Source organism: Pseudorasbora parva, chromosome 7, assembly GCF_024679245.1.
Source record: "Pseudorasbora parva isolate DD20220531a chromosome 7, ASM2467924v1, whole genome shotgun sequence".
Taxonomy (NCBI): domain Eukaryota; kingdom Metazoa; phylum Chordata; class Actinopteri; order Cypriniformes; family Gobionidae; genus Pseudorasbora; species Pseudorasbora parva.
The window spans coordinates 11282733-11305352 of NC_090178.1; the positions used below are offsets into that span (position 1 = coordinate 11282733).

General features: G+C 36.8%; 1 protein-coding gene across 2 annotated transcripts; it reads left to right on the top strand.

The window, feature by feature from the left end:
* Nucleotides 1-5665: 5665 nt before the first annotated feature.
* Nucleotides 5666-22212, top strand: ppox (protoporphyrinogen oxidase). 2 transcript variants are annotated; one of them, XM_067448122.1, is made up of 14 exons: nucleotides 5674-5772; nucleotides 6147-6245; nucleotides 6422-6530; nucleotides 7714-7848; nucleotides 10524-10639; nucleotides 10717-10849; nucleotides 13023-13167; nucleotides 14573-14766; nucleotides 15083-15146; nucleotides 15438-15556; nucleotides 15738-15851; nucleotides 17608-17757; nucleotides 21399-21441; nucleotides 21531-22212. In XM_067448122.1, exons 3-14 carry the CDS (start codon nucleotides 6444-6446, stop codon nucleotides 21662-21664), a joined length of 1434 nt encoding a protein of 477 aa, XP_067304223.1. In that variant the 5' UTR covers nucleotides 5674-5772; nucleotides 6147-6245; nucleotides 6422-6443; the 3' UTR covers nucleotides 21665-22212. The 2 variants fall into 2 exon arrangements, with proteins under 2 accessions (XP_067304224.1, XP_067304223.1); XM_067448123.1 differs by lacking the exon at nucleotides 6147-6245 and having other exon boundaries at nucleotides 5666-5772.
* The last annotated feature ends 408 nt before the right edge of the window (nucleotides 22213-22620 follow it).

Here is a 22620-nt window from a genome sequence, read left to right on the forward strand (position 1 = left end):
TTGAAATCGCAGGGCCTCCCTAAGGCCAGGAGCCCCTAGAATCCTTTCACCCCGCTAGTGACGACCCTGCTCCCACACCCTCCTTTTCCCCAAGTGTGTTTTGTCCTGCTAAGTTTAGCACATTCTTTTGATGTTGAACATCACGTGAGGTCTTAAGTAGCAGGTGCAGTTTCAGGAACCGGGACGGGAATGAGAGTGACAGAATGAGATGGAATCTCATGAAACAATTCTAGGTCACATTTTTAAATATATATAAATTCATTCGTTGTTCATTCATTTTTTCATTCATTCATTTTTTCATTCATTCATTTTTTCATTCATTCATTCATTCATTCATTCATTCATTCATTCACTCACACTCACTCGCTCACTCAGTCACCCCCCCACCCACAAGTCTAAATAATATGATGCAAGAGTAAATCATTTCCTTTAAATAAATTATACCTAGATCAAGAGATTGATTCCCAGGAAATGCATGATGATTAACATTGATTCCTTGAATTTATTTTACCACAGTAATTAAAATGAATTAATTACATTCCACTAAGAATATTTGTAGTAATAATAATAGCTGAAGGCATTACAGTAAGGATATTTGTCATGAAAATGGGTGTTGTTTATTATATATATACACACACACACACACACACACACACACACACACATACACACACACATATAACATATATGCACACTCATGCATGTATATATTTAAGAAATATTTGCATGTATATACTGTACTATATATATATATATACATATATATTTATACCAGTTGTATTATAAATAAAATTTTTTTAATAAATATAAATATTTTATTCACAAATAAAAAGTATTGAGTACACACATATATTATGTAAACACAAACTTTTATTTCAGATGTGATTAATCAATTTGAAAGCACTAATTTGTATATACAATTAATTTAGAAATATAATGAGAATAAAAAAGAATATGTTCCTAATTGTTATGACAACACAAAAAATATTGATGGTCCCAAAATAAGTATAATTTTCTAAAAGCACAATAAAATTGCACATTTCTATAATTTCCATTTTTTTGTTTTTAATGTGATTTTGGTACCAAACGTGACGACTAAACTACACACTGGGACATGCTTATGTCTCTAAGGACACATTTCATTAGTATTAACAGACATCTCTTTGTGTGCCAATGGAAATGTGCTTTGTGCACGTGTCTCTGCCTGTGTTCTCTTTGCAGGGACGAATGACAATTGACGTGGAGCTCCACCTTCCCAAAAAAGCCAAAATCTTACCCAAGCCCAACCCGCTAGTCCATTACGATGTGTTCCTTTATAAAGTGGCTAAATCGCCTGTGAATGGCAGGGTGAAGCACAGGGTGAGATGGGAGGACTGTGAATACTGTGTCTATGAGTCTCCCTTCTACAGCCCGGTCAGCACACGCTCGCTGCCTGCAATCATCAACAGGAAGACCTCGCAAGGACATGACACGCACTCCCTGTGTGCCCTCTGAGCAGAGACTCTGGACAGTCACACACGAGCAGGCTTTATTTATCCCTCATGGTGCTCGATCAACACTGAAAACTGGAGACATTTATACAGACATACATACTTGCTTAATAAAATGGTGCTTAGACTGTGAATATAAAGTATCAACCAAGTATAATGTGATAAGATAGCTAACGTTCTGGCAAGGTTCTCTTAAAGTTATGAACAACCATTCTTCCAGTAACATTAATAAAATATTCGCTCAAAGTTTTCTGTGGTCTAATGTTATCAAAACGTTAATCATTATTTATACATCATTCATGGAGTGTACTTTTGGTAACACAATATTTTAGTGGTCCACTGGGTGTCATCTAGTATTCATTGGAATATTAGTAGACTGTCTGCTTAATATCTGCAAGCACTTTATTTTGATGGTCCTGCAAGAGACATGCAAGTAAGCAGAGTGTCTGAAGTGGATCACTGAAATAAAGTGTTAGCAGATATTAAGCTCACAGTCTACTAATACTCTAATGGATGCTAGATGACACTTATACTTTTAAGAATGTCTAAAGTAAATCATTGAAATAAAGTTTTTTATGAAATGTTTTAGTTGGATGTTCATCAAATTTTTTAATTTTATTACTTGTTTCAGAATGTTCAGAGAACATTCAAAAGTAACCTTCACATAATGTTTGCTTAGTCAAACGATTAATCGCGATTAATCACATCCAAAATAAAAGTTTGTGTTTACATAATATATGTATGTGTTGTGTGTATTGTGTGATTATTGTGTATATTTGAATTCACACACATTCATGTTGCCATGGATGCCAGCCAAACTTAGCCCCGCCCACAACCTTTGAGGTTGGTAAGTAGAGAAGTAAAGGCTTTATATGATGATGGACATATGATCAACAGTAACGTAAGCATTGACGTCACCAAAGAGCGTTTGGGTTGAATTTATTTTAATCCTAAATGGAGAACTTGCTCGTATATGCATTCACCTTTACAATTTCTCTCAAAAATAGAACAAAACCACAATTTGTACCAGGTTGTAAAGATGGTTTATTTTGTTGTAAAGTTGGGAATTTTAACATGGGGCTCAATGAGATTCTGCTCCCTTCTGGAACCTGTCCCTAGTGGCCAGTCGATGAATTGAAGTTTAAATTCTGCTCCCTTCTGGAGCCTGCCCCTAGTGGCCAGTCGATGAATTGCAGATTAAATTACTTTCGTATTGGCTTCAAGAGAGACCGTGGAAGGTTGCCGCTTGGGATAACTGCACCCTGGAGAGGATTGTAAAAACAAAACCCATTCAAAAATGTGGGGGAGATTCACAAAGAGTGGACTGCAGCTGGAGTCAGTGCTTCAAGAACCACTATGCACAGACATATGCAAGACATGGGTTTCAGCTGTCGCATTCCTTGTGTCAAGCCACTCTTGAACAACAGACAGCATCAGAAGCATTTCGTCTGGGCTGAAGACAAAAAAGGACTGCTGCTATAGTGGTCGAATGGTATGTTCTCTGATGAAAGTACATTTTGCATTTCCTTTGGAAATCAGGGTCCCAGAGTCTAGAGGAAGAGAGGAGAGGCACACAATCCATGTGTCTTGAGGTCCAGTGTAAATTTTACACAGTCAGTGATAATTTTTGGTGCCATGTCATCTGTTGGTGTTGGTCCACTGTGTTTTCTGAGGTCCAAGGTCAATGCAGCCATATACTAGGAAGTTTTTGACCAATTCATGCTTCCTGCTGCTGACCAACTTTATAGAAATGCAATTTCATTTTCCAACAGGACTTGGCACTTGCACACAGTGCTAAAGCAACCAGTACCTGGTTTAAGGACCATGGTATCCCTGTTCTTAAATGGCCAGCAAACTTACCTGACCTTAACCTGACCTTGTGAAGAAGAAGATGTGATATGGCAGACCCTACAATGCAGAAGTGCTGAAGGCCACTATCAGAGCAACCTGAGCTCTCATAACACCTGAGCAGTGCCACAGACTGATCGACTCCATGCCGCGCCGCATTGCTGCAGTAATTCAGGCAAAAGGAGCCCCAACTAATATTGAGTACTGTACATGCTCACACTTTTCATGCTCATACTTTTCAGTTGGCCAAGATTTCTAAAAATCCTTTCTTTGTATTGGTCTTAATATTCTAATTTTCTGAGAATTGAATTTGGGATTTTCCTTAGTTGTCAGTTATAATCATCAAAATTAAAAGAAATAATAAACATTTGAAATATATCAGTCTGTATGTAATGAATGAACATAATATACAAGTTTCACTTTTTGAATGGATTTAGTAAAATAAATCAACAACCAGCACCTTTACCTCACTTACTCCGTTGCTCTGATTGGTTGTAGTTTATCCAAATGATGTTTTGGTTGAAACACCCCATAATCACAGCCCAATAGAGCATATTCTAACTAGAATCTTAGTAGCCTGTAAGACTACATCAGGCTAACATTCATGTATATATTTAAGCAATATGTGCATGTATATACTGTATATGTGACATTTATTATATATATATATATATATATATATATATATATATATATATATATATATAAAAATTTAACAAATCTTTCTTAAATATATACATTACATGCATATATGTGTATTCAAATATACATAATAATTAGCCTATACACAGTATGCACACATATTATGTAAACACAAACTTTTATGTTGGATGTGATTAATCGTGATTAATCATTTGACAGCCCTAAAAATTATTAAATGGAGTGTTCCTTTAACATTCGCATAACCAATTTTTTTTCTTTCTTTTTTTTCCTTTTTGTCAGAGAACAATAAGATACAACGTTTTAATAACTTTACATGAACATTAGCAAAGCTTAGAACACATTTTTGTTAGCTGTGATGTTCTTGATGATGCTAATTTAATGTACTGTACCATAATGCACGAAATGCACAGAAAATGAATAAACTGGTCGCTAAGCTAATAAAAATGAACATCTCTTGGGAATATATCATCAGCAGATTGTTTAGAAAAACCTTTCTCTGCAAACAATAAATCAGACTTTGAAACAGATCACCTCATGTTTTTGCACACATGCACATTTTATAATTTATAGGCCTAGTATGGTAAACAGGTTGAAAACATGAATACATGCATCCACATGTGCCACTGCAAATTCGACACACCAAATGCTCAACACAAAAGATGATATTTTGAAGAATGTCTGACAGCTGATGGACCCCGGCTAGTTGTTTTTCCATACTATGGAAGGAGAATCCCCTTTGGAACAAATTGAGGGTAAGTTGGCTAAATGACGACAGAATTTAAGTTTTTGGATAAACTATCCCTTTAAGAGAGCTTAATGTGATATAGAATTAAAAGTCAAAGTATAAGTATTTAATTTACCCAACCCCCCTCCACATGCTTACAAAATATGATCAATCTACTTAACCTGATCTCCGTTTGAGAACATGTTAGGTTTGGCTAATATGGTTTGTAAAGTTATGACACAACCTAATGTGAACAACGACGTGTGGTCAAAGAGGCCCCCGCAAAACCGAAAGCAACAGGGCCGTCTCTTGAACCGCAGGGAGCTTCAGAGCCCCTTTGTGTCCCATGGGATTAAATTAGCATGGTCTATTACCTTCTCTGTGACACAAACACACAAGGGCCTGCTAGGGAAACCAAATACACACACTGTGTCAGTTTTGTTTCTCACACATTTTTGTGAAATCACAGATATACGCTGATATTTTCTACAATGTAACCACTGAAAATTTAATTATTAAAGTGTCAAGAAATAAGGTATTTGACCGAACCCTGTCAAGGTGATAATCATCCACAGTTCACCATAATGCATTACGCATGCCACTATAAGGCATACATTACATTTCTCCCTGAAATATTAAAAAATATAACAAAATATAATATGTTCATAACAATTGTCATTGTAATAGACATATTTTTGTCTTATTTTAAGTACATACTAGATGACAAAAGAAGACCACGCCATTATATATTTAGAAATGCTGCATATATTTGTGGCAGTCACCGCCTATTGTTTTGAAAAATGGAAAATGGCGTGGTCTCTGTAGCCATCTAGTGGTCGAGTATTGGTTACATGCCGAATGAGTATACATGAAGTGCGGGAACTGGATGGGGCTTTTATTTTGAAACATTTATTTTGAATTTTTTTCTCATCATTGTTGTCTTGATTACTACGCGAGACCAATGACCATAGCGCGAGACCATAGCGCGAGATCCTTGAGTTACTATGTAACTGCAGAAGCCGAGCTTAATTACATAACTATATACAGGTAAGAAGTGTTTTTACCCACTTTTTATAAATGTAATTTGTATCTAATTTAGCAGTCATTCTGTGTTTTTAGGCAAACGTTTACACATTTTGTCTCGTTTTCTGTATGTCAGCAAAGGCAAGTAAAGCATGTTAGAAAGTCTGCAAACATTGACATTCATTTTTATGTCGCTTTCTTCTAAATAGCCATAAGAAATAATTATTATTTGCATTGTTTGTCGTCAGTTTTATAATGTGACTCAGCCATTCTAGTCTACATTGTAGGCTAAGGATAAAGTTCAACTCTGACCAGTTGAACAGATACCGGTCAGTTTGTATTGAATTACATTTTTTTTCTGCCCTCTTTTGTTTGAATATGATAAATCACCTTATCAGGGGCCACCACCCTGTTACTCCACCCTGGACCTCTACTCGTGGCAGTGCAGGGCCCCATACTAGTGTTGAAAACCCTTCTTAATCTTCCAACTGTCAGAAGTGCATTCAATGCTTATGACCAAATGACACAATGTTTCTCAATTTGAATTATGAAAGGACAGATTGCATGCCTGAGTAGGCTAACTCTGCGTGTTTTAATGGTCAATAACACTTCTGTATTCTTTTCTCATGTCTTGCTGATGAAAATGTTTAGACTTTGGTCTGTCTTGTTGCAGGTGTGGAGGTATTTGGACCTGAATGCAGAAGATTGTAGCAGTGCTTGGTGGGGGGATTGGGGGTCTGTCAGCCTGTCATCATCTGAGCAAGAGTTCTAATGTTTCCAAGGTACAGTACAGTACCAGTGAATAATTTGCATAAAAAGGAGGTTTTAATGTTTTTGAAAGGAGTCTCTTGTTCTCACCAAGGCTGCAAAAAACATATACTGGGGATAATTATATATTGAGTAATGTTGTGAAATATTATTAAAATATTATTATAACTGTTTTATATTGTATAATATTTTAAAATGTAATTTATTCCTGTGATGACAGCTTAAATTTCAGTCTTCGTTGTCACATGATCCTTCAGAAATCGTTCTAATATGCTGATTTGATACAGAAACATTTGTTATTATTATCAATTTTAAAAACAGTTGTGCTTCTAATTTTGTATAAACTGTTATACTCTTTTTTTTTTTTTAATTCTTTGATGAAAGTTTAAAAGATCAGCAAATCGTTTACTGTCACTTTTAATTAATTGGTTGCATACTTGCTGATTAAACATATTAATTTCTTTGCAAAAAAGAAAAGGTAGGGTAGATACAATAATAATGTGTTCGATTTATATAGCGCTTTTCAAGGCACTCAAAACGCTTTACATTGAAGGGGGGAATCTCCTGAACCACCACCAATGTGCAGCACACACCTGGATGATACGACGGCAACCTTATTGCGCCAGAACGCTCACCACACACCAGCTGATTGGTGGAGAGGAGACCGAGTGATGAAGCCAATCAGGATATGGGGATTATTAGGAGGCCATGATGGACAGGGGCCAATGGGCAAATTTGGCCAGGATGCCGGGGTTACACCCCTACTCTTTTTCCGAAGGACATCCTGGGATTTTTAACAACCACAGAGAGTCAGGACCTCGGTTTAACGTCTCGTCCGAAAGTCCGAAAGATATAATTGATGTTCAGATCACAGGCAAAACATGCTTTTCAATTGAAAAATATAATACACCATTTGCTGTTTTGATCATTTAAATTTTAGATCAAGGGTCTTCAAGCTTTTTCATGCCAAGAATGAAATGCCCTTTTTGCATAATGAGTCAATGTGAACATGATGATAGATTAAGCTTAATTTTTCATGTGTTTACAAACATAATTTTGGGATCAAAATTGTAAAAAATAAATAAAAAATCAGGCACTTTCTTAAAAAGCAAATAAACTTTCACTGCTATCCTCAGGACCTAGACCGCTTGTTTTAATCAACAAATTTACGGATTAAATTTGCCTCTGCTGATGTAGATCGTGCTGCTGGAGGAATCTGGGAGATGTGGGGGTTGGTTGAGCTCCATGCGGAGGGATGACGGGGCGGTGTTCGAGCATGGACCACGAGGGGTGCGGCCTGCAGGTGCTACTGGACGGAACACTTTGAATATGGTATGCAGATGTGAATTTATGTACATAGAAAAAACTATATAACGTTACGTGAAGGTTTACAAGCACATTTACATTTCATTTAGTAATTTAAGAATATCAATTCACATGATCACATGGATGTAATCTCTGATATTATAATTGGTTTGTAAAATGCATTTACAAAGAAGTGCATTCATTTTGAATCAGCTTCAGGCAGGAATTGAGTCATTTTTATAACAAACATTTTATATCACCCATCTTGAGATCATGTCTGTCTTGGCTATTGTTATTGTTGTTCTTTTGCATGGCCACAAGAGGGCCACATTTACATTTATTACTTATACATTTATATTAACAGATGCTTTTGTCCTAACTAAGCTTTGTGTTATTTTAGTTTTAGTTTTATTATAGTTTTATTAGTATTTTAATTTAGCTTTTATTTTTAGTTTTCATGTTAATTTTTATTCAATATTTTTGTAATTTCGTAATTATTTTTTTATTTTAAGTTTTAGATCCTTTTAGTTTACTATTTCCACTTAATAATCTTAGTGCTTTAACTAAACATTTTTCGTCTTATTGCCAAGGCAACATTTCTAATTTTCATTTAGTTTTTTTAGGGGTTTTTTTTCCACTTAATTTTCAACTATTATTTATATATTCTTTTATTTCAGCTTAATCTCAATTAGCAGAAATGTTTTTAATAGTTTTTTGAAGTGAATTACTGTACACATAATAATAATAATAATAATAATAATAATAATAATAATAATAATAATGTTTATTTTTATAGTGCCTTTCAAGAACCCAAGGTTGCTTCGCAAATTAGTACAGTAGAGCCAGCCTGCTTATTATTACAAATAAACAAGCAGATGGAGACAAAAAATAACTACAGACAATTAACATAAGAAGTTATAGAATCAGAGGGAATATCAAAAACAATAAAGTAATATATAAATGTGTGTGCAAGTTCACTTGAAGGCAGAGTATTAGAGAGGAAAATAATAATTTACTGAGCATAGAGAATAGATGAGTTTTAAGTTGGGACTTAAAGGTCTGGAGAGTAGGGTTGGTACAAATATTAGGGAGCAGCTTATTCCATAGTTTAGGGCCTAAAACACTACCGCCCATAGTGAGTTTATACTTGGACAATCGTTTTGTGATCTGAGGGTCTGGGCAGGAACATATGGTTGCACTAACTCAGCAAGGTATTGGGGTGTGGGGCCATGACTGGCTTTATAAACTAAAACTGACATTTTAAACTGGACAGGACTGGCCACAGGAAGCCAGTGAAGTTGGTAAAGGATGGGAGTGATATGTGAAGATTTTTAAATTAAATGCCTGGAGCAGCAGAGTTCTGCTCCATTTGAAGGCGATGTATAGCTTTGGTAGGTAAGTCGCTATATAAGGCATTACAGTAGTCCAATCTGGAGGTTATAAAAGCATGGATAACAGTTTCAGCATCTCTGAAGTTAAGCGAGTGGCGGATACAAACAATATTTCGCAAGTGGAAAAAGCATGATTTAACAATATGTGTCAACTCAAAACATAACATGGAGTGAAGTCTAATAATACTCCCAGATTTTGCACAGTTTTTGAAGGCCTAATCTGGACACGTTGGGGTAAACTCTGTGTTTTAGGGATTTAATCAACAGATTTAATTTTTATCTGCATTAAGCTGTAAGAAATTATTAGGGTTTTCCAGGTTTTAAGTTCCTGAAGGCAAGAGTTAACAGAGTTGGGTTTTACCGTAAAATAAATTTGAATATCATCGGTGTAAGTGAAAGTTGAGACCATGCTGTCTGATTATCTGACCTAGTGGCAGCACATAAATGAGAAATAACAGAGGACCAAGTACAGGACCTTGAGGTACACCACGAGGAACATCACAATGTGTAGTTAAAGCCAACAATATTTGCACTACATAATGCCAAGATTTAATAGTAAACAAGATAAGTAAACTAGCTAGAGCAGATGTGTAATGCAAAAAAGGCTGCATTTATTTGCTAAAAAATACAACAAAAACTAACATATTGTGAAATATTATTACAATTTAATATTTTATCAAATGTAATTTACTCATTTAATGCAAAGCTGAATATTCAGCATCATTACTCCAGTCTTCAGTGTCACATGATCCTTTAGAAATTATTCTAATATGCTGATTTGATGCTCAAGAAATATTTATTATTATTATCAATGATGTAAATGGTTGAGCTGTTTAATATTTTTGTGGAAACCTATGATACATATTTTCAGGATTCTTTGATAAAAATAGAAAGTATTTGAAATTATAATATTTTGAAACATTATAAATGTCTTAACCGTCGCATTTGATTGTTTTAATACATCTTTGCTAAAAAAGAGTATTAATTTCTTTCAAAATAATTCTTACTGACCTCATACTTTTGAACAGTACTATATAAAGACAATACCTTTGCACAGTGCAATACCTATGCTGTAGACCATTATACCACCATTTATTCCTAATAATATTATTTGAATTTTCATGCATATGCATCATCTCCAATTTACCTGAAGTATTTTGAGTAAGTGTGCAAATTGCATTCCAAGAGATAGCAAAAGCTGTTAAGTCTAAGTTTTGTCCAATGAAATGTAGTATTTACAGCATACCTTTCTGCAGGCCCACACAGATGAATGCTCATATTTACAGTACTAGTTATTGTTTGCTTGTCCAGGTCTCTGAGTTGGATCTTGAGTCTGAAATCCTGCCAATTACGAAGGATAATGTGGCTTCAAAGAACCGCTACTTGTATGTGAAGGGACAGCTGCACAAGATGCCGTCAGGACCTGGGTGAGAGAAAGATCCAGTGTGCATAATTATCCATTTAAAGTCATAAATATTTCTCATCTTGTTCTGCTTTCCTATAGTGGGGTTCTCCGCACTATCCCTCCTTTCTCTCGTCCCATAATACAGAGTGTTCTGAAGGAGATACTGATCAGCAAAGGGAAGGAGGAGGACGAATCTGTTCATGCGTTTGTGTCAAGACGGCTGGGTTCTGAGGTGAGAACACAGAGGCACAATGACCTGTTAAACGATCCATCCTGTCCTTGGGGTGTACAGCATGCATCGCTGCCATGGCAAATCTTTATCAAATGCGTAGCAACAGAAGAGAATCCTTATTCAATCCACCCTCTCTCTCTCTCTCTCTCTCTCTCTCTCTCTCTCTCTCTCTCTCTCTCTCTCTCTCTCTCTCTCTCTCTCTCTCTCTCTCTCTCTCTCTCTCTCTCTCTCAATTCAATTCAGCTTTATTGGCATGACTGTCGGATAGTACAATGTTGCCAAAGCATTAAACATGTAACAAGTTATACAGGTATAGATATCTAAATACAAAATATAATTAAAGAAGAAAAAAAAAACATATACATTGCTATATTGTAAATATATTATGACATAACTCAATCGGTTGTAAAATACAGGGTAAATGGTTACAGAGAGCAGTGAAGAGACTAAAGAGGGTTCAGCCTTTGTCCCTCATGATATGGCAGGAGGACACATACTGTGCTGCCAAGTGGATACATTTCTCTTTTTCTCCTAAGATATAACACAGTTTGGCGATGTCACTTGCTTGCTGGAATTTGGGGAACATTTGAGTGATTTGGGTGAAGTACATTTCTCTGATGTTGTTATATTTGCTGCACTGTGTGAGGAAGTGCAGCTCGTCCTCTACGACTCCATCAGGGCAGTGTGAGCACAGTCTGAGCTCTCTGGCTCTCCAGCTCTGCTTGTGTCGGCCCGTCTACACACTCAGACTGTGCTCACTCAAACGATACTTCGTCAGGAGTTTTCTCTGACGATAGTCTTTACTTTGGATCAGGTAAGGTGCCAATTGATAATCAGTCTTTATTCTACAGAAGTACTTCAATTTGTTTATTTGTGCTATTTTGATTTGCCAGTCGTTGATGTAGTCTTCTTGGGGTTTTTTCCCTATTTCTTTAATTTTTGTGAGTTTTGACCGAATTGTTGGATTGAGTTGGTGTGTTTCCACTAAATAATGCAAGGGGTCATTCTCTGGGTGTCCTGCCCTGTATGTGAGCGCGCAGTGATGGTAGGCGTCTGTCGGAGAGTCTGAGAGATGGAACCAGAACTTTGCCGCTCTCTTCTGGATCTCAGATAAGAGAGGGAATCTGCCCAGTTCTGCTCTGCAGCCCAAACTAGGGGCATTTCTGTGAAGTCCCAGGATGTTCTTACAGAACTCAAGGTGGAACATTTCAGTAGGGTTTTTATCCCATAATTTATAGTTTGATTTAAATTTAGGGCCCCAGATTTCACAGCCATAAAGAAGACTGGGCTTGATGATGCTATCAAAAATCTTCATCCACAATTTTATAGGTGGGTTAAATTTGAACAGTGATTTTCTTATACAGAAATAAGCCCTGCGTGCCTTATCAGTCAGATCTTTGATTGCCATCTCAAATTTTCCAGAAAAGAGATTGTGAGACCCAAATAATTATAATATGAGACGTGATTAAGAAGTGTTCCCTCGATTGTAAAATGGTACCCCTCTCTCTCTCTCTCTCTCTCTCTCTCTCTCGACTAAATAAATAAAATAAAAATGAACAAAGTAGGGGTATTGAGCAAGTGTTGAAAAACTCAGGTTGGGGGTTATGTACTTTAAGTTGTGTGTGTGTGTGTGTGTGTGTGTGGACGCATCACTGTTTGGTCTAATCTTGCCTTTTTTTGTGGCAGGAATTTATGTATTTTGCTGCTAGTAAAATGCAATCTCTCTTTTTGCCATGTAAATATAGAGCTTGGGCATCATTCTTATACAGAGTAAAATAATTTCAAATTTGGGCATAACCTGCTCTCTCTGGGCTGTTCGGTCTGTATCTGCCCTTCTCTACAGCCAGGCTGTGGTCACTCAGTCTGTACTTCGTTGTGTTTTTCCTCCGTTTGTGGTCTCTGACTGTGCTCAGGTATTCTGCTGTCGTGTAATCTCTGTTTAGGGCCAAATAACATTGTAATTTGCTTTGTTTTTGTGTTGTTTCAGTCCGATACGTCAGGTAATTTTCTTTTTGTGCATTAATCATTTGGTTGGGCCTGATTTTGTGTGTGAGTGTGTCAGTGTCCTGATGCTGGATGTTGTTAGTTTGTTTTTGCAGCCTCAGGACCAGCTGAATCAGGGGACATAATTATCTGAACCTCTCTCTCTATTTCTCTCTCACTCTCTATGTAGTTGGCTGATATAGCCATAGACAGCCTGTGTAGAGGAGTTTTTGCTGGAGACTGCAGACAGTTGAGTATACGGTCCTGCTTTCCACCTCTTTATGAAGCGGAGCGTTCTCGGGGCTCCATCGTGCTGGGCATGCTGATGGGTTCAGGTGAGAGCTGGAGGTGTAAACCTAGTGTGGTGCATTTTTTTCAATATGCCACCATACAATATATAAACAGTTGTGCTGCTTAATGTTTTTTTTAATGTAAACCAGGCTCAACATTATTCCACTTTCAACTGCTTTTTTTGTAAATATTTGTATGAACCTACAAGATTCAAAAACATAAAGACAAACTGAACACTTTCACAGACATTCAATGAATAGAAATGATATGGGGGGGGGGGGGTAGCGGGGATGGGGGTTGGTTGGAGCTGCAGCAGATTTGCTAGTTCTTCCTATGAGATTGTGCTCCACTCTTCCACCAAGGCACCTGCAAGTTCTTGAACGCATCTGGTGGGACACATGGTGGCATGACGTGATTTGGTACTGCAAGGACAATCAGCTGTCCTTCCTGTCTCTCTGTAACACAGTCTCAATCGTCTTACCTTATAGATATAACCGTTTATTGCTCTGGCCACATCTGCAGTCCTCATGCCTCCTGCAGCAGGTCTATGTCATGTTCACACAGGTGATCAGGGACCCTTGGCATCTTTCTTCTGGTGTTTGTCAGAGTCAGTAGAAATGTCTCTTTAATGTCCTAAGTTATTGGAACTGTGACTTTAATTTTCTTTTGCCTGTAAACAGTTCTGGCCAGATTTACTAATCATTGCAAATGACAAATGATCTTGAGAGCGCAATCCCGTAAAAGTGCTGATGGGAGCGGAAAGTTAAATGTGCAAATTATAGAATACAGATGCAGCACACCTTTCCAGTGCAAATTTTTTAACGCCAGAAGAGAGTTTGCACAGTAAATGTTTATGGCTCTTTGAAGAAGCAAGATTCCAGAGACACCAGCAGCTTCAAAACCACTTTTGCTTCTTAACAATGGCTTTTTATGGCGGTCCTTTAAATCCAATACATTTTTTTACATAAACTTTCCTTAATAAGCCTTTATCTGACAGAATTCTCTTGTGCTTTAAATTCCTGCATATCTTATGATAGTTCGATAATCTCCATTCAGTTATCACACAATATTAGTTGTTTTCATGATTTTTGCATACCATTGCACCATTTCATGCTTTTCATCTTCATAAATATCTTTCTTCTTCCCCATATTACAGGAGAACTGTGACTTTCTTAATAATGTGGAACAACCTAGGGCTTCCATTTGCCTAAGTAGACCTGGCAAACTGTTTAACAAACCTGTCTGAGATTGATACATTTATCTAAAAAGATATGAAGATTAAAAAAAAAGTTTAGTTGAAAAACTAAAATCTGTGTGTTCTGTGCCCAAATCCTACTGATGTGTCACATGCATAATAATTTTAAACACAGTGTATACAGCTATATATAAAATGCATGAAATGTTATACTTAATGGATTTTGATGTTTGGTTTAATTCATATTATGTAAGGTGGTGGTCCTAAAGTAGCCCCTTCAGACTTGGCAGAGAGAGCGTCTAAAGAGTCTTGGACTCAGTGGTCTCTAAAGAGGGGCATGCAGACACTCCCAGAAGCCTTGGAGGACCAGCTGAGAATGCAAGAGCAAGTGGAGATTCATCATCATGCCAAAGTGAAGAGTCTAAACATGGACGGGGGAGGCTGGGAGGTGAGATGATGCCCCAATATGAAGGGTCTTGTTCACTATTCATATTTTGACATTCAGCTAAGATTGGCTGACTTTCTAAGTGCGTCACAATTTGTGTACTTATTCACTATTCTATGACGTTTTTTAGTATAGATTACTTAGTTAACTTTAGTTCATTAAAATTAACTTAATGAACGGAAAAGGCGAAGTAAGGATTGTTGGGCACATCATGCACTCGTCATTTGGAGTGGAACTTCTGTCTTGTAGTCCATCAGCTATTATTAGTGAGTTTGTTCTTATTTTTAAAACATTTTGTTTTCTTATATTTTTTTAATAGATTAAACTAGATGATGGGGCTTCTTTGAAAGCTGATCATGTCATTTCTACCCTGCCTGCATCAGGTAAATGCACTTATTTTACAGTGGTGAACTCCAATGTTTCCTATTCTGATACTTATTTTAAGTCTAATTTATTCTTTTTATTTAGTGTATGATTCCTTAGATTGATTCAAACTGAAAGTTGAATAGAAATGTTGACATTATTGTGCATTTTCTCTCGTTAAATTCAGACTGCAAGCTTAACTCATGTAAAATGTGATTTATTTTGGTGTGGCGCTGTAGATGCACACAATGTGCTCTACTTTGTCTCTTTATTGAAAGTATTTTTTAAAGCAGTTTCTATATGTCCACCAGCTTTGGCTTCTGTACTGCCTCCTGCTTTTCATCCCCTGTCGGAACAGCTGCGATCCATCGCTTCAGTAACCGTTGCTGTGGTGAATTTGGAATATGAAGGTTTCATTCTTCCTGTTACTGTAAGTGTTCGTTCTGTGATTTTAAATAGAGAGAAAAACAGATTAACAAGCTGCTTTTCCACTGCTGGGCCTAACCGTTCTCATTGCTTAACTGTGCACTGGTGTTGATAACAGTTATCTTAAGGTTGGGCAGAATTAAATGAAGGGCAAAACTCATTTGTTCACATATCTCTTCCTTTAGGGCTTTGGACATTTGGTGCCTTCCTCAGAAGATCCAGGTCTGTTAGGGGTGGTGTACGACTCTGTTCCCTTTCCACAACACAATCAGCGTGGAAAACCGACCACTAGGCTGACGGTGAGACTGACCTCTCATATATGCTAAAGTTTATAAAGTTTAAAGTTTAAAGGTTTGGGTCAGATTTTTTTATTTATTATTATTATTTTCATATAGTAGGAATTCTATTCAGCAAGGACACATTCATTTGGTCAAGAGCAAAGTGACAGTAAAGACTTTTACATTATTACATTAGATTTCTATTTCAAGTAAATTCTTTGGTGTTCTTTGGTACTTTTTGTTCATGAAAGAATCCTGAAAAAATGTAACACAAGTTATAAAAAAATATATATATAATTCTTATATTATAAGAAACATTTCTTGAGAACCAAATATGCATATTACTGTTTTCTGGAGCATCATGTGACACTAAAGTCTGACTGACTAATTCTAAATTGTAATCATATTTCACAATATAATTTTTTTCCTTGTATATTTGATAAAATAAATGGAGAAATGTGTGCATAAAAAGCTTCTTTCAAAAACCTTTAAAAAAATCTTACCCAACCCAAACTTTGTAAGATTGTATACTGCATATTATACACATAAATATGACATAAATTGGAAATATTATTTTTTTAAAGCTTTAAATATTCCTTTTTGTAAAAATAAATATTATAAAATATCATATTATATTTCTATGATTAAATATTTTATTATGTTTTTATTATAACATTTTGTTCTTTTCAGTATAAAATATTTTTAGTACAAAATATTTTATATTCCTAGGATAAAACGTTTTAATATTTTTTTTGTGTAAACAACATAAATCTGGCTAAATGAAAATACTCTTGAAACTGAAGAAAAAAATAAAGAAATGCAATAAAACACTTCAAAGACACATTGGTGAATATTTGACACTATAGGAAATTATCCTGATGACCTAAAGGTCTGATCGGCTCTGGAGAGTTGCGTCTTTGAACCGATAGTCTCAACAGCTATTTGTGAGGCTCTTTTTACACCTTATAATGAGATGTGTTTTGGTCGATCACACAACATTAAGTACAGGTGAAAATGTGGACTGGTGTGAAAAAAAGGTGTAATGTTTTGAGCCGGTCCACTTTCAACCACTTTTTTCTGAGCTTATTTCATCCATTAGATGGAAAGATCTGAAAAAGCAGGCAAAAGATCCCCAAAACGCATCTTAATACCAAGTGTAAACGGGGCCTCTGTCGGTCTCTGTCAGGAATTCCTTTTACCGTCCCCTATCAGGAACATATTACATGTGGTAATAAAAATAGCCTTCAGTGCTCTGTGGTACTCACAACAAAAAATACTATTGCATTATTCATATCTCCCCCACTTAAAATCATTATTAATTTAATAGTTTGATGTCCTTTGCTTAGAACATGTTGTTTTTCCTGTGCTTGAAAACATCTATATAGTCAAGAGGGCAGAAACATACAGGACCTGAGTGCCATTAGAGGAACTGAAATATGCTTTGAGCAGTGTAAGCATCCTGAATAACATAATGCAACCCCCTCAGACTGCGAGATCAGTCCCGTGAGTGGATGTTATGAGGACGATTCCAGCTGTTCTCATCACAGAAGCCATTTCTGTGAATGATGTTAATTTCTAATGTAATTAGTGTGTGTGTGTGTGTGTGTGTGTGTGTGTGTGTGTGTGTGTGTGTGTGTGTGTGTGTGTGTGTGTGTGTGTGTGTGTGTGTGTGTGTGTGTGTGTGTGTGTGTGTGTGTGTGTGTGTGTGTGTGTGTGTGTGTGTGTGTGTGTGTGTGTGTGTGTGTGTGTGTGTGTGTGTGTGTGTTTTTGCGTAAAGGTGATGATGGGGGGAGCCTGGTTTGAGCAGACGTTTGGTAGTCCTGATTCAGTGACGAAGCAGAAGCTGCTGGATCGAGCCACCCAGGCTGTGACCTCTCACCTGGGCGTAACCTCACAACCTATATGGAGCTTTGTTGCTTTACTAAAGGTGAGACTTGCATATTAAAAAAAGTAATAAGCTATTGAAGCTGTTCATTACGCTGATTTTATCACAGGTCTTCTATGCAAAGTGCTTAAAGCCCCATTTGCCTTGGTCAAAGCTATATGAGTAGTTTATAGCTATTATAAAATGGAGGATAATATGAAATAAAATAAATTATATAAATATAACATTGAGTTAGTTATTGCTTTTAATAAAATTGTGGCAATTATAAAATATTAATGTTCACTAAATGAAAAAAGTGTGTGTGTATATATACACTATATTGCCAAAAGTTTTGGGACGCCCCATTCTGGCCCCATTCATGTCATCCCATTCTTAATCTGGGTTTAATATGGAGTTGGCCCACCCTTTGCAGCTATAACAGCTTCAACTCTTCCGGGAAGGCTTTCCAAAAGGTTTAGGAGTGTGTTTATGGGAATTGTTGGCCATTCTTCTAGAAGCGCATTTGTGAGGTCAGGCACTGATGTTGGACATGAAGGCCTGACTCGCAGTCTCTGCTCTAATTCATCCCAAAGGTGTTTTCTATTGGGTTGAGGTCAGGCCAGTCAAGTTTCTCCATACTAAACTCACTCATCCAGAATGTCTTGGTATGCTGAAGCATTAAGCTTTCCTTTCACTGGAACTAAGGGACCAGGCCCAACCTCTAAATAACACAACCCAACACCATAATCTACCCTCCACCAAACTTTACATTTGGCACAATGCAGTCAGGCAAGTACCATTCATGCAATGACCCCGCTCTGTGATTTACATTCCCTACCACTTTGTGGCTGAGTTGCTGCTGTTCCCAATTGCTTCCACTTTGTTATAAAACCACTTACATTTGACTATGGAATATTTAGTAGTATAATAGCAGGGCTCTACATAACGCCCATTTTGGGCGCATTTACGCCTAAAAATTACTGCGTGCGACTGTGAAAAAATATTTAGGCGCACCGGTGCGAGTGACCCGATCGAGTCTCATGAATGGATGTGTACAATCGGAATAAAAACTACAACACTGACTGAATCAACACTGAGAAACTGTTAGGCTATATGTTTCCTACTGCAATCAACTGCTTTTCATGCCTTCAGTCAGCACTCAGCAGAAGAAGTGCAAAAACGTGTGCGACGGACTACACTTCAAACAACGATTGTTTACAACGATTGAAGTGAAACATGTGTGACGAGTCTGACGACGCAGCCATGCGCACTTTACCAGACGCTTCGCGCTGTTTAATCAGCCAAATCAAAATTAACTGGAAATACCACGTTTGGATTATCATAAACAAGCCCAGAAATTAGCGGCTGCTTGGGGCATAAATGCCATCAAACAATAATGTATTAATAATACATTTAAAAAGCCCTTGAGTTAATCTTTATCACACATGCTGTTTAAAAAAAATACTAAATGTATATAATGAGCGAGTATATCATGAAGATTTTTTCCAAACCGGGTTTTTGTCTTATTCTGAATCACTGTAACGTTACACACAAAATAAGTTATTCCCGCTGCGGATTAGCACAATATCTGCGTGACTCACCACAAACAGAGAGAAGTAGATCCGGCTGCCATGTTCCCCCGCGAGACGCATGCGGTTCTGTTTATGAAGCGCCAGAGCGCCAAAAGTTACAGCTTGCTAAAGCTCCGAGTATTGGCATGATTTCGTGTGTGATACTGATCTCGTACAAAAATCTAATAGACAAGTTGATATTAAGTAACAACTTTTTAGCCACAACACTGTCTATTTGTGAAAATCAAAGCCTCACCAGAACTGATTCGCATCTCCAAGCGATTCGATTCAAATGAATCTTGTGTTTTGAACTATTGACTGAATGACTTGCCGCCACCTACTGGCGGTTTTTATTTTCATATTTATACTTTGCATGGACTTTTTTTATTTAAAATATTAAACTTTTAAAGTTTAATTTATTTGTACATATTTCTAAGTTCAAAAACTTATATGTAAAACATTCATACAACATTAACTCATGCATTAAATGCATAGGTGTTTGATTGAAGTCCAGTTCTGCTTTTTGTGTGTATTTGTGCTGTACTCTCAGAAGTTAATGATAATATAATGTCAGAATTATGTTGAATTTAAGAAATTGACAGATGATGCATACATTTAATAAGATTAGAAAACATTGCTCTTATAATGGTAAAAATGACCCTGGACATTAAAGGACAAATATCGTCCTGTAATGGGAAAGTTATAATTGGAATGTGTTTGATGGATTAGAATGTGCTCCTAAATTTTTGACTGTGCTCCTAATTTTTTTTAATTAGGAGCACAAGTGCTCCTCAAGAAAAAAAGTTAGCGTAGAGCCCTGAATAGTATATTTAGTATGCCTCCTGGACGCCTTCCCGGGGAGGTGTTCCGGGCAAGACCTAGGACACGCTGGAGGGATTATGTCTCCCGGCTGGCCTGGGAACACCTCGGGGCTCCCCCGGAAAAGCTGGAGGAAGTGGCTAGGCAGAGGGAAGTCTGGGCGTCTCTGCTTAGACTGTTGCCCCCCTGACACAGCCCCAAATAAGCAGAAGATGGATGGATGGATATTTAGTAGTGGGGAAAATGTTTGTAGAAGTGTCTGTATGTCTAGGTGCTTGATTTTATACACCTTTGGCCATGAAAGGGATTTCAACACCTGAATTCAATGATTTGGAGGGCTTTCCCAATACCTTTGGCAATAGTATGTATGTTTTCATTTTCATGCTTTATATATATATATATATAATATATAGTGTGTGTGTGTGTGTGTGTGTGTGTGTGTGTGTGTGTGTGTGTGTGTGTGTGTGTGTGTGTGTGTGTGTGTGTGTGTGTGTGTGTGTGTGTGTGTGTATTTTGAGTTAGTAATCTTTAAATTAATCTATAAAACACACATATTGTATATACATGTATACTTCTCTGGGTCAGAGTAAATGTATAATATGGTAATGTAAAACTAATTTAGAAATGTTTTGGTTGAACTATGGTAGGCATCTGGGAAGAAACATTAAATTGCTACAGGATATGGCCCTATTAATTCACATTCATTTGAAAAAAAAGAAAGCCAAAAGATGTTTTACTATCGAAGTTCTCCTTTGTGTCAGCCATGCACAGCATTATCTTTACAGAGCTCACAGCCACCAGATGCCCTCAGTCTTCTCTCTGGGGTTCGGTTCTGACATAAATCAAGGCAGATGGTCCATTTCTTTAAACATTACTGCCCTCCATCTCTCTCGCTGTGGTTCAGGGAGTTCAGTGAGCAGAACAGAAGCGAGTGCTGCTGTGGCAGGAGAGCTCAGAGAGGGTCACTCGTTTTCTGGCTGAAGAAGACAGACTGTCATGGGGGGGGGGGACTAGCAGCTCTACTTCATGTCTGAATGACTTATTATTAATTATATGGTCATAGAGCAAGAAGAAAATTTCCACCTTATCGCGCCCACACTTTTTTCATGCTACATTGTCTCGATGTCTTTTGAACAGTTTAATTACCCTTATACTCTCTCACAGAGATGAGAGATATTCAGACTGCTATTTTATCTGGAATCTTATATCTAGAAGATTTTTTGTTGAATGAATGTCATTTCTTTTGTGTATTTTTTTTTCCTGCTCGGTCATTCCTCTTATTAAATCGTTTTATCTATATGATTCTTTTTTCAGAACTGCATTCCACAGTATCATTTAGGACACTGGAAACGACTTGGTAAGTTTATTAATCACCCAAACTCATTCCACTCTCCGTTCTCTGAGTCATGTAAATGAGGGTTGTGTGTGCCTGTTTCTTATTTTCAGAGAAGATGAGGCAATACATCAGCAACCACAATCTGCCCCTTACACTGGCGGGAGCTTCCTACAATGGTGTCTCTGTCAATGATGTTATATTTAGTGGGCGAACTGCAGCTGAGGGTCTCGTTGGAAAAGTATGACTTACACTAACTTATTTTTGAGATGCTTTTATTGATGATTTTAGGTTTTGGTGGGCATTTTTGTGATTCTTGTGAAGGGTCTGAAACAAACACACTAACATAAAAAAATATGCTTTACTTGAACCCAGGATGGAGAAGAGGACATCCAATTGTTTGAAAATGTTAAATATTTCAAAAAATCATTGTTAATATAATTTCATATTAGTTCAGTTTATCTTGTTTTCCAGTAAAAATAGAAATATCTAAATGCCATTAAAAGATAATGTATTGCCTTTTTCTTTGTTAAACCTTCTTAAATTCTCATTTATGTTTAAACCAAGAAAAAAGCAGCTGGCTTGGGAAGAATAAACTCATATAAACTAATGAGATTTAAGTAAATGCTGTTTTAAAAAGATTTAGATATTTTCTTCTGAAATACAAGATTTAAAACATATTTTTGCAGTGAATGAGTCATCAAATCATTTATTTTATCTGTAATATAGCAGTCAAATTATTGTAGGACTTGACTGTCCCTATGTGGCACATGAATTAAATCTATTTTATGTTCATCTGTCGTGAAATTGAACTTGGATGAGGAATATAATATCTTTTCATCATTCAGTTTCATCAGTTTTTGACATCCCGGGCTGGGAAATAGTCAATTGCTAGTATCTCACCCAGAACTTCTGTTTGTCTAAATCACGCTTGCCATTAGGAAAGATCACATTGACCTACGTCCACATCACCTAAGCAACTGTCAGAAATGGCCAGAGGTCTCAAACAGTCAAAATATAGTATAACTTTACCCCTTTCTTTCATTTGTCTGAAGGATGATGATCCGTTTCAGGTGTGATAGGACAGGCTGAGATAAAGTGGCATTAAATCAGGGTGCACCAAAAACATTTTTGCACTGAACATTTTATACCATTACACTGAATTGGCTTCAGTGGCAGATGTACAACTTATCCATTTCTAAT